Source organism: Helicoverpa zea, chromosome 3 (assembly GCF_022581195.2).
Source record: "Helicoverpa zea isolate HzStark_Cry1AcR chromosome 3, ilHelZeax1.1, whole genome shotgun sequence".
Lineage (NCBI taxonomy): Eukaryota > Metazoa > Arthropoda > Insecta > Lepidoptera > Noctuidae > Helicoverpa > Helicoverpa zea.
The window spans coordinates 3,769,241-3,781,671 of record NC_061454.1 but is presented as its reverse complement, the minus strand read 5'-3'; the positions used below and the strand labels follow the sequence as shown (position 1 = coordinate 3,781,671).

The 12,431-nt window shown below is 37.9% G+C and overlaps 3 protein-coding genes across 10 annotated transcripts in view; 2 read left to right on the top strand and 1 right to left on the bottom strand.

Annotated features, from left to right (window-relative positions):
* LOC124645866 (sodium bicarbonate cotransporter 3) overlaps positions 1–12,431 on the top strand; it is a 112,027-nt gene that overhangs the window by 58,973 nt on the left and 40,623 nt on the right. For 3 of the 7 annotated variants that reach the window (XM_047185825.1, XM_047185826.1, XM_047185823.1), the window contains exon 1: positions 2,389–2,553. The exons of 1 other annotated variant lie outside the window; for it this stretch is intronic. In XM_047185825.1, the coding sequence (XP_047041781.1) occupies positions 2,516–2,553 (38 nt within the window). In that variant the 5' untranslated portion in view covers positions 2,389–2,515. Of the gene's footprint in view, positions 1–2,388; positions 2,554–12,431 lie in introns of those variants that run through there. 3 more of the 7 variants (XM_047185824.1, XM_047185822.1, XM_047185820.1) reach the window with 1 other exon arrangement.
* On the top strand, positions 3,796–7,087 carry LOC124645868. The gene is made up of 3 exons (XM_047185829.1): positions 3,796–4,051; positions 4,137–4,199; positions 6,600–7,087. The coding sequence occupies exons 1-3, from the start codon at positions 4,048–4,050 to the stop codon at positions 6,989–6,991; spliced, it is 459 nt and encodes a 152-aa protein (XP_047041785.1). The 5' UTR covers positions 3,796–4,047; the 3' UTR covers positions 6,992–7,087.
* Positions 7,205–10,443, bottom strand: LOC124645867 (zinc finger BED domain-containing protein 4-like). Of its 2 annotated transcripts, XM_047185828.1 has the most exons (3): positions 10,115–10,443; positions 9,474–9,602; positions 7,205–9,026 (listed from the first exon to the last, which is right to left on the bottom strand). In XM_047185828.1, the coding sequence occupies exons 1-3, from the start codon at positions 10,214–10,216 to the stop codon at positions 7,863–7,865; spliced, it is 1,395 nt and encodes a 464-aa protein (XP_047041784.1). In that variant the 5' UTR covers positions 10,217–10,443; the 3' UTR covers positions 7,205–7,862. The 2 variants fall into 2 exon arrangements, with proteins under 2 accessions (XP_047041784.1, XP_047041783.1); XM_047185827.1 differs by having other exon boundaries at positions 7,205–9,602.

The window sequence follows — 12,431 nt, the reverse complement described above, 5'->3', positions numbered from 1 at the left end:
AAAATAAATTAAATGAAAGAAGGAAAAATTAAGGAGCTCCTTTAAAAAGCATGAAATAAAATTAAATTATAAATTTAAAAAAACCCCCGACCCAAAAAAAGTACGCAATAATTATGACAAAAGGTTAAACACGCCAAACCCTATAAAAAGCAAAAAATAACTTTTATATAACACTACGTAAACTAAATTTTGACGTGTCGGGGGACCGCTTTTTACCTTCATAAATACTTACATAAATCAAATGATACCTACCTAATTACAACATTCGTTTAAAAAAAAAACACGTATCTAAAGTAATGAATTAGAGCGGTCCGACACGACAAAATTTAGTTTACGTAGTGTTAAAAGTTATTTTTTGCTTTTTATAGGGTTTGGCGTGTTTAACCTTTTGTCATAATTATTGCGTACTTTTTTTGGGTCGGGGGTTTTTTTTAATTTATAATTTAATTTTATTGTGTATCGGTATTTTTGAAAATTTTAATTGTTTTAAAGGTGTATTCAGGCAATTAATGATAAAGGCAATTTGGGTTCTTGACAGTGTTATGAATATTTCGTGGTAAATTCTTTTTTATTTGTTTTTTTTCTGTGCTTTTAAATACTTTTAATTTAAAAACTCTACGTGCGATAGGTATTGTCTGTAGTGACGGTTCGATACAAATGGATTTAATTCAAAGATTTATATAGGTATCATATTTTAAGATACTTCCAGTAAAGCTGTGAATGTAACTATCATTCAAATAGGTATTGCAGCATTATGTAACCAAAAAATATGCCCAGCATCAAATATATTTTTTGTCGCTCTGATTCCGTAGCACCGGCGCGGCTGATGAAAAACAGTGATTTTCAGCTCATTAATTATGTATAGGTACGCGTGTCGCTAAAAATGCCTTATTTGTATTTTACTTAATTCAGTCCATAATTACATAATGTATACACAATTCAGGACAAACTTGGACCAGATAATTATTGTGTTGTTTGTCATTATAATTAATGCGCTTTGGGCCTATTGCGTGCCTCGACAATGTGCGAACAATTAATTATATTTAGAACTGCCTTCATATGCCTTCATGGCACATTAAACTGTAGGTCCCGGCTGTCATTGAACATCCTTGGCAGTCGTTACGGGTAGTCAGAAGCCAGTAAGTCTGACACCAGTCTAACCAAGGGGTATCGGGTTGCCCGGGTAACTGGGTTGAGGAGGTCAGATAGGCAGTCGCTTCTTGTAAAGCACTGGTACTCAGCTGAATCCGGTTAGACTGGAAGCCGACCCCAACATGATTGGGAAAAGGCTCAGAGGATGGAGAACTGCCTTCATATAAATAATGGCGACCTTAAATTGTCAAAGACCTTAGTATTTTACACGTTTAAAATACATGGAAATATTTTAGATATAGAAAGCGTATAGGCTTCTAAAGTTAGCGTCAAAATAACGTCTGGAAAATAATTGTATAAAGTGTTTTTTTTTATATATGAAGATAACTTAGGTACTTCATATGCCATCTTAGAAACTTCAAGGCACTTGTACTTCAGCAATTTTTTGCGATAGATAACTGTAGTGTTTTAGAAGTGCCCATGACCAATGAAAGATTTATTTATTTGCATACAATTTAAATAAACCAACGATCGTATTTTTTTCTGATGAGCAACAAAAGTGAGTGCGCATTTATCGAGATGACAAAGTATTAAAGTAAAATGATACTTTGTAAAAGTAACCTAAAATAAAACTCAATTTTCTTGAAATCCTTGAATGGATAGAATCCATTTACGAAACTTATAAAAACAGGAAAATCTTGAATCGCCTTGTCGTTATGCCAAATGCAAGGTTGAACTTCAAAATCTTTATTTTTACGCACTGCAGAAAATACAAGGACGTACTTTTTTCCTTTACAAAAGATAAGCAAATAGTTTCTGTCTAGTCTCGTCATTTCTGTAGGTACTTTTTTTGTGGTTACTTTCATCAATTTTGTGTCCTCATCAAAAGTCTGTGCAATTTCTTGAGCATTTCGTCGTTGCTTAAGTCGTTGACTTCTCTCTACTTTTGTTTTCTTTATGTGAACTCCTTATCTCCAATTCACCCAAATTTTTCCTTCAATAATATTGCTATATATGAATTTGCTGATTCCTGTTACTGACAAAGTATTTGAACCAATTTGGTCATACCAAAAGTGGTCATACCACATTGTTCATTACCTGCTTTCTCATCCCTCTCTTGATCAATTTTTAAATGAAAAAATATATGTCAATTACCATGTCATCAATGAGCATTGACTATTGACCCAACAGTGCAAGATTATACTGGTTTTTCTTCATTAATTGAGTAAGTCACGCGGTAAAGTAAGTAGTTGGCATTACCTAGTTAGTGTACGGTAGCTACATAGTAAGTAGCTGTTTTTATATCCAAGTAATCTTTGGACGTTCTCTTGCATCTGACGCGCTATCCGCAAGGATATAGGTGGAATTTTAAATGAACACTTTTTGTGATATTTTTAGTTGAATATTTAAAATTGGTTACGATATGAAGTTGAGTGTCAAAAAAATTCGGTTCGATATTCGGTGAGTACTGTTTATACAGTTAAAATATTAAGTAAAATGTAAACTACATATTTTTACAAGGTTTTTAGCAACTAGTAATTTTTTTCTTTACGAATATACAAAAAACGTATGTTTTTACTGTGATATTCGAATATAGGAAATACAATGAACTTTCATTTATCCACTGCGAATTGTCGAAATAATATTTAAACCAAAACTAAACTGAACTCTAAAATCTAAACATTATCAACCAATAAGCATCATTATTCCAAATGTGATAGTTTCACCTCTAACCATTAACCGTTCAAATAATTCGACCAATTTTAACCACAACTATAAATTAATTTAAAATGTAGGCAGATCCGATAAAACCGCATCGGCTCTAATTTATTCAGAGTGCAAGCCTTTTATCGATACTTCTATTATATTAGAAAGGTCAAGAGTTTATTGGTCTGAAAAAGTAAGTCTACTAAGGGGTATTGGGTTGCCCAGGTAACTGGGTTGAGGAGGTCAGATGGACAGTCACCCCATGTAACTGCATCAGGTCTGACTGGAAGTGACCCCACCACAGTTGGGAAAAGGCTAGTTAGAATGAAGGGTAAAGTCGTAAGAAAGTTTTTTCTCGTAGTGGATAAAACCGCAGACAAGCAACAAATTTTCTAGATATTCAGAAAGATTAGTGCATTAAAAAATTGGTTCAGAACAACTTGTGTACCAAAATTTTGTTCTATAAGAATAAATTACTTGTCAGAGCATGATGGATTAACAAACTTCCAATATTTATTACATCTTTATTGAATTACAATGTTTTTTAAACAATGTTATTGATACATCAAATATTTGTCTACAAAATGTATAAGAAGGTAACGTTTGGATGTACAACAGGGCACCAACTAAGTAGCCCAAAATTGCGGCCAATAAATCCTTATTTTTAATGTTATAAATGTGAAAATAACTCTCGTATACCCATAATACGAAAACTATTACTCAAGACATTTCATCAAGGGACATTTATGCTAGAAAAGAGGTCTAAAAATATGTAGCAAAATAAACACAAAATTTGAATAAACGAGGTTTTATATTAAGTATACCTTTTACTTATCAAAGTATCTAGACTATCCGACCATCCACCACTCATATCATCCACTTTTATAAAAAACGTCAGTCTGTCTGTCGGACTTTCTCGATAAAACTACTTCACCCCGTTCAAAAAGGTACACAGATCAAGGCTCGGATACCGGTTAAATTTTCAAACCGCTATGATGTACTTGACGCAAAACCTTTACATTTGGTTTCGTTCGCATAAACCGTTTTTTTTTAACCGATATTTGGAACAGTATTTACATAAAGGTTTTTTGAGATTAAAAGGTTTAGAGCAATAAAAACCGGTTAAAACGGACGCACCCTAAAGAAACGCCGCGCATTGTTCAGATTTTATTCAGTAGTAAGATTTTTTTCGTTTGGGGTCGGACGTTCATGTCATTGCATCAATACGCTCTGTTGCAAACATAAATAATGAGTAAGTACCTATCTAATATTTTGGTGAAATTAAGTTGATAATGATGATAAATAATCTGTAAACATTTAAATATTATTTTTTACAGATCCTATGGACCAATTAGATAGTCAGCCATTTTTTATTGAAGAAGAAAGCTCTCAATATCTAGGTAAATAATGAATTTAGTTCATTACACTGGTCCGCGCAACTATTGTCTTTTAATTGTGTCTTTAACTACGGTATTCGAAAGGTTAATTCTGTATCCGATATTAAAACTCAAAATTACATTACAAATAGGCCAATCGTAATTATAGATAACTATTCTCTTCCTGTGATTTCCCCTGCGTAAAATTTCTTGTCCCTGCGATCCACCCTGTCGCATTCAGAGCTGACTGGGTACAGGACCTCATCGGCTCGGTAACACTACCTCTAATTTCGTCGGCCGCCAGGGCGCCCTGCAGACTCACCGTCCACATACCGGCCCATTGTGCTGCTCGACGAGGTAGGCAAGCTCTTTGAAAGAGTAATTGCAGACCGCCTCGTCGCGCTCCTGACACGGAAGGGGTCGGATCTGGCGGATGGTTAGTTCGGATTTAGCAGGAGGCGTTCTACAGTGGACGCCATCATGCGCGTGCGAGCCCTCACGACGGGGGACGCGGTATCCCGGGGCAGATGTGTCTTGGCGGTGTCTTTGGACATCGCCAATGCTTTTAATTCGCTGCCCTGGAGTTGCATTGGGAGGGCACTCCGGTATCACCGGGTGCCCGACTGACTACCTCTGTCGTGTGATCAAGGCCTGTCTGACAGGTTCATCATCTATCCCGGTCACCAAGGAGAGTGGAAACGGCGAGAGATGTCGTGCGGTGTTCCACAGGGATCGGTATTAGGACGGCCCTTGTGGAACATCGAGTACGACTACGTGCTGCGCGCCGACCTACCTGAAGGTCTCAGCGTGGTCTGTTTCGCAGACGACACGCTGGTCCTGGCGCAGGGAGAGTCGTACCAGGCGGCGGTCGAACTAGCGACGCACGGGGTTGCGACAGTCGTGGAGAGGATCGAGCAGTTGGGACTCGAGGTAGCGCTACACAAGTCCGAAGCCATATGCTTTCACGGCCCTCGGAACGCGCCACCGCCGGTCTCCCAACTAACGGTAGGAGGAGTTCACATCGGCGTCGGGTCGACGATGAAGTACCTAGGACTCGTCCTCGACAGCCGGTGGAATTTCGAGGAGCATTTCCGACGTCTAGCTCCCAAATTGAATCGGACCGGGGCTGCCCTCAAGCGGCTCCTGCCGAACTTAGGGGGTCCAGACGCCTCCTGCCGGAGGCTCTATGCTGGCATCGTTCGGTCCATGGTCCTTTACGGGGCGCCAGTGTGGGCGCCGTCGCTGCGTAAGCGACCAGCGGCCCAGCTGAACGCCTGCCAGAGGGTCATGGCCATACGGATAGTACGGGGATACCGCACGGTGTCCCGCGAAGCAGCGAGCCTCCTTGATGGCCTGCCACCGTGGGATCTGGCGGCAACAGTCCATGCACACATGCACGATCTGCGCGCGGAGATGCAACGCCGGGGCGAAACTCCACTGCCGCGACAAGTCACGGCCTGGCGGACAGAGTTCCGGCGGGATCTCATGGTGGAATGGCGACAGCGACTATCGCAACCTGGTGCTGGGCACACCATAATTATGGCGGTAAGTCCCATCTTTGAGGCGTGGCTGGAAAGACCTCATGGCGTCCTCACCTTCCACATGACGCAGGTTCTCACCGGACATGGTAAGTTCGGGAGATACCTGCACCGGATTCGGGAGGTGGCGACGCCCGGGTGTCGCCACTGTGTGGACCGCCCGGAGGACACGGTGCAGCATACGGTAGAGGTGTGCCCCGCTTGGGAAGAGCATCGCCGTGTCCTGGTGAGGGCGATCGACGGCGGCGATCTCTCGCGCCGGGCTTTGGTTGAGGCCATGGTCCGGAGCGAGGAGGAGTGGCAGGCGGTCGCTTCCTTCTGCGAAGCAGTAATGCTAGCGAAGGAGGAAGCCGACCGCATAAGGCAACGGCGCACACGCCGCGGCCGTCGCCGCCGCATTTCCGATTCCGATTTCCGGCCACCGGTTTTGTCCGGACCTAGTCCAAGCCGTCGACGGCGCGCACTGTTCCCGCGCGCCTCAGGGAGTCGCTAGTAAACGGGGGCCCGAACGGGCCGAAGCCTCCTCCTGGGGTTCTGGGTGAATGCGAAAGTTGGCGCACCAGGGCTCTGGGACCAAGAGATGGAACGGGGTGGGTTTTTAGTCAGTAAGAGTCTGACACTATTTCCCGCCTTGCCCAGGGGCGGGATTTGTCATTGGATGATTTTACCCACCAAAAAAAAAAAAACCCTGTCGCATTGCCATTGTCGATCAGTTTGGCTTCGTTCACACGGCATTGTCCTGCACGTCTTTTTGCAGTATACGTCTTAACGTATAAATAGTGACCATACAACTTACATAGATCCATTTTCCATATGTTTGTGAGTTTATGTGGTAAAGAAAAACTATTTTAGTATTTATTTAAATGGATGTGTATTATTGTCACAGGTGAATCACGAAAAAGAAGACAGGAATATTGTGATGATGAAAATCAATCCCAATCATTGCTAATACCTAAAAAACGTGTTATCAACGCATCTGACACGTTTAACATAAACACCCAATTTGAGAAAGAGGATGAAAAAAATAGTTCTGATAGTGACGAAAAGATGAAGTGTGGTGAAGATTCTAAACCAGAAGAAGAAACTACTTCAAATGTCAAACAATGTGTTTTTTGTATATTTGATAAGGAACTAGATAAACGAAACTATTATTTTGGAAATTTGTTAATAGGTGAATTACAATTTTTGCCACCATGTATGCGCTCTGAAGCATACATCAATATTTTAAAGTATATAGATGCTTTAAAACATCAACACCGTGATAAATCAAACAAATAAATATTAAATTTGTATGATGTGCCTGAACGAACATGCAAAATATCAATGTGGATCATTCATACTTAAATGTTACTAATAAAAATGATTAAAGGAAAATACGAGCAGTTTTATTTTAAAATCTGGAATATGCACAAATATATATTTTTATCTTACGGATCATTTGACACTTTTACCAATATTTGGAAAAAGAAAAATGAAAATACTTTTCATTATATCAGATATTTAATCGTCTTGTCGTTTACATATTATTATATATGTAAGTACAATTAGGTAGTTTAGTTAAAAAAAATGTAGGTAGGTATACACTAGTTCAACCGCACCCTAATTGCATAACACACAACTAATCACCGTGTTCACAACTAATCATTTCGACAACTCAACAACATTAATTGCGTTACTTACGTTGTTGAGCAGATACATTTTTCGAAACTAATAATTAAGCCATTGATTTGGAAATTGTGTGCTAGTGTGAGTTGTTTCGTTAACGTGATCGTGACGTTTAGCGGGTTCGGCTCTCTGATTGGATAAGATCTTGGAGCAGGCCAATCGGAGTGCCGAACGTCATAAACGCGTCGATCGCGTTAGCGTAAAACAACTCACACTCAGCACACCGATTAGTTCAACGTTTGAACTAGTCAGAATTAGGAAATATAATGAACAAAGTAAAATATTTGGCTAAATCAGTCTTAAAAATCTTAAAATTAATGATTCTTATTTTTTTAAGTAGTAAAAAAGAACATTGTTTAGGACAACATGAAAATGTTATTTTGTTGACATATTCGAAGTCCTGTAACTAAAAAATACTCTAAAAATTAACTGAACAAAAGCACAATTAGTTAATCAGTTTTGTCAAATTAAAATAATAATTTTATTACTGACACAAATGATACAAATGGTTATTTCTAACAATTAAAATGTCGTCAATGGTTGTATCCTTTAACGATATTCTTAAGTTATTCATTATAAATTTTAAAGATGAGAATAGCCTCTCCACACTAACCTGTGTTGCTGGTGTAGCCAAGGCAATTTTAGAAATCAAGTATAATTGTGGATCAGTAATCTTCTTTGATTCCCAATAATTTAAAATATTTGTATTAGAAGGAAGCAACGGTTCATTAAGAAAAGCAAGCAAACTAATTTGCAAATTATCATTATGATTTAAATGCGGTAAATCTTGATATCGTTGCCTGAACTGCGTTTGCAAAAAAATGTCAAGGATGGAGGATGAAGTTGATGGTATGGGATCATCTGGAGTTTCATTTTCTGTTTCTCTTACACTAACGGTCGAATTTAACCTTAAATATCTTTGATATGTTTGGACTAAATGGGCACGAGCTAATTCCAGCTGTTGATTTGACAACATTGAATTTACTCTCGGATCTAGATAAATTGCACCCAGAAAACATTCATTTTCAAGAAGAGTTTTCTCTCTTTCCCTCATACAAATGACTAAAAATATGGCAAAAACTGTGTTTATATTTTCTATTTCTAGGATACATTTAAGCCAGGCAAGATAGAAATCTCCAAATGTCAATTGCTCATGTTGTATAGTTTTCGACAGAATACGACATGGTTTTAAAGCATCAAGAGTTTCATTAAGTTTCTGCCATGTATCTTCTACGGCAAAAGTTTGAAACACTGGTTCTGTGCGTCCACTCAAGAAATCTTTGAATAATAATATACGCTCTACCATGTCTGCTGTAGAATCCCATCTCGTAGGACAATCAATGATGGCTTGTGGTAAGCCCTGAACTCTTAACTGAAGAGCATTATTTGGTGAGCGCAGTACACGAGCTATCTGGCGACATTGTTCTAAAAGATCACGAAGTTCGCTACAAGCATCTCTTATAGCGAGCTGCAGTGTATGAGCTGCACAACGCACTGTAGTCAATTTGTTTTGGCCTTGATTATCAATATTTAGATTTAAGTTACCTGCTTCAGCGAACCACACCTCGTATCCGTTCTCATGCTCAGAATCCTCGCCTTCAACGAAGTCATGTTCCTCAGTTGTATTTTCTTGCATCTCTTCCTCCAACTGCTTTGACATTCGAATCATGTTAGCTCCATTATCAGAAGTTACGGAATATAATTGTTTAAGCTCAATACCGAAACGACTTAGGACTATCATCACTGTTTCTTTTAGAAATTCGGCCGTGTTTCTCTCATGTAATTCATGGACACTGAGGTTTCTTAGTACAATTTTACCATTTGCAATATACTGAATGTTTATGCCGAGAAATCTTCTAGATTTTACCGAAGCTACATCAATTTTTAACGATATAAGTTGATCCTTTAACTCATCATGGACATTCTTGCGTATATTATAAGCATGTTTTTCAATCATTGTTTTAATGTTTTTAACATTCACAGACAGGGGATTTGAATTTGGTATTAATGATATTAAGTCTTTAAAAGCGTCATCCTCTAAAATCGAAAACGGCCGACCATGAATCGTAACTAATTTAGAACAATGCTTCATTACTTTCATATGGTTGTCATCTTTTTTCGGTGGTACATTTTCTTTATTCTTTTTATTCTCGTGAAGGATTTTGTCGTGCAGCTGTCTGTGTTGTGTGTAGAAATGTCTCAATAAATTAGCACCATGATTTCCCTAAAACAAAAATCGAAGAAACATAAAAAAATCTTTCACCTTAATAATGACGTGGAAAAACCTAAATCTTCTAATGGATAGCGTATTCTTTACAAGCAACAATGTAACATAAATTTTATGTTAGTTAAATTTTAACTTCATTATAAACACATTTAACTAACAGGCATCACTTCAAATCAAATCATAAATCAAATATAATAAACTAAACTAAATATGTACATTAAACCTAACCATGTACATACACATATTATACAATAACCTAATAGTAAGTACATCAACAAAGTTATTACTACTACCTACCTTCACGTTAAGTTATAATATTTCGGCAGAAAAAAATCTGACTTAATTATCCATCATGTTAACTATAACAACAGAATATAATAACCACTAAATTAGGTACTTTATTATAATATTCTGTGCTGTAACATAGGTACCTTCTGTTCACTACCAGTCTAACTGTGAATTTTAAACATTTAAGCAAATAAATACATGCCAATCAATGGTTTACTTACCCGTAAAACTTGTTCACAGTTTTCTATTAGACACTTTGAAGTTTTATTGTTTTCATTGTAATCAAAGTATGTATAAATTAAATTCGTCTTCTTTCTACCCATTTTAAACACAAATAATATAAACAGGTGACAAAATCCCTTTGCTCAGCACACGTCTACCTACGAAGTCACGCACAAATCGAATGAAAAGAAATATCTTAAAGTACCTACCACGATCCATACAAGTTGCAACGCGTTTACCGCCGTTCGTCAAATAAACCGGTTAATTTAGGTAAAATAAAGTTCTTAAAACGTTCACGTTCTTAAGAAAAGTTCGGAGGAAAACCGTAATAAACCGGTATTAACTGGTATTTTTTAAACCGGTTCCGAGCCTTGACACAGATAGTGTAGGGCTACTTTTTACCCAGATACATAGAGTAGTTCTTCCAGTTAGTGGGTGAAACCGTGGGAAAAAGCTAGTCTAAACTGCCTAAAACCAGACATAATCGGTTCACAAACAAGGCTGCCCCGATTAGAGATCTTAATAAACGCAATAAGGAATCGCTAGTTCCAGCGTGGGTTGTCAATAATATTAAATTATCTTCTCACTTGAGGAAACTGCTTTTTTATGGATCTATAAAATCATATACAATGAACTTGTCCATCTTGTTGGGGTCAGCTCTCAGTCTTACCAGATTACAGTGTTTTACTCAAATGCGTATCAGATCTAGTTAACCCCGTTACCATGGCAACGCAATGCCCCTTGGTAATACTGGTTGTCAAACTTCTTACTTAGAGGCTCCCATTTACGGACCAAAGAGGCTTAGGTGTTGGTCGATCAGTCCGTACGGCTAATACTGAGCCTCTTATTCCTTCAGATTACAGGAACAGAAATAACACATTATTTTAATTACATACCTTTGGGTCCTTGAGTCGTTGACCTGTCCCTTTCCCGATAAAGTAGGTATCCTCAATCTACTTTATTATCAGAATCGCTACTGAAGTTGAAATACTAATTCCATTAGTACTAAGCTAGATAAATGGGGAAGTTTCGTACCACTAACGTTGATTTAAACTGATAATGTATCCCGAAATGGGATCTTAGACCTTGGTGAATATCTACTAGGAACTTTCTTTAATTACTGCGGCTGCGGGATTGTCCGAAAGAGTTACTGCGGCCCTGGTACACAATGGGCTTCAGAAGAAATAAAATCTTCTGATGAATTCCCTACCAAAAAAAACAGCTTGTTCAAAGTATGCGTTGAATGTGCAAACAGCAACTATACTGATCTGATTTGACAAAATCTTTCAGTGTTAAAAAGCCTAATTTTTAATTACTACGTTATCATATGACAATAGTTCAGAAGCATTTATTTCGAATTCTTCAACCGAGCTTTAAGATCCAAAGTAAGGGTTTAGAAATTCTGGCTTATGATATTAAGCAGAATATCAAGCTTATTTAGAATTCCTTTGACAACGAAGAGCTAACATACTTGAACGTATACAAGGATTTCTAATTTGTAAACCAAGTTGTACCAACCACTTTCTTTGCATACAAAATATATTGGATCTTGTAGATGCTTGGATCCTGAGTGCACTTTTATGAAGAACTTGATCCGTGTAACTACTTCATGTTTATGTTTGTTAACTATAGTTTTTTTAATACTAAGTTTCGGTTTAATATAATATAAAACGGCGCTCAGTTCCGGTTACCTAAACAAGTAATTCAATATTTTGGGTTTGATTTTGAGCTGAATGATCAAATCATAATTAGTACTTAATGAACACCACATGTGTTTTACTGATTACCGCAATAACTAAATTAGTTCTAAGACATCAAATTCCAAACGTTCAAATCCTAAATAGATTGCTCGATTACCAAACTATTTAGCCAATATCTATTTAATAAATCTAGAATATCCTACCTGGTTGTCTGTAAGAGATCGCTTTTAGCGATAAGACCGCCCATTGTGTCACCGACTTCAAAATTTTTGTTTGTTCTTGTTGATTTTTAATTGGTGTGCATAATAAAGAATATATCTATCTATCTATCTATCTATCTATCTACCTGGCCTTATCTCGTTACATATTCATTACACAACAATAACTAGTTAAGTGCTAGTTACATGTACCGTGAGTTTGCACTGTGAAACCCTTTGAAGGAACTAACTTGGCGACTTTGGGAACTGAGTTCAACCGTTAAGTGTTAAGGTGTTACTTTTTGTTTGTCTTATCACCAGGCTTGTAGTGTTAAGAGGTATGGTCACGTGAGAAGACACACACCAGAGACTGGAGTGTGAGTCTATGGGATGGGGGGACTAAGGGTTGCGGGATTATT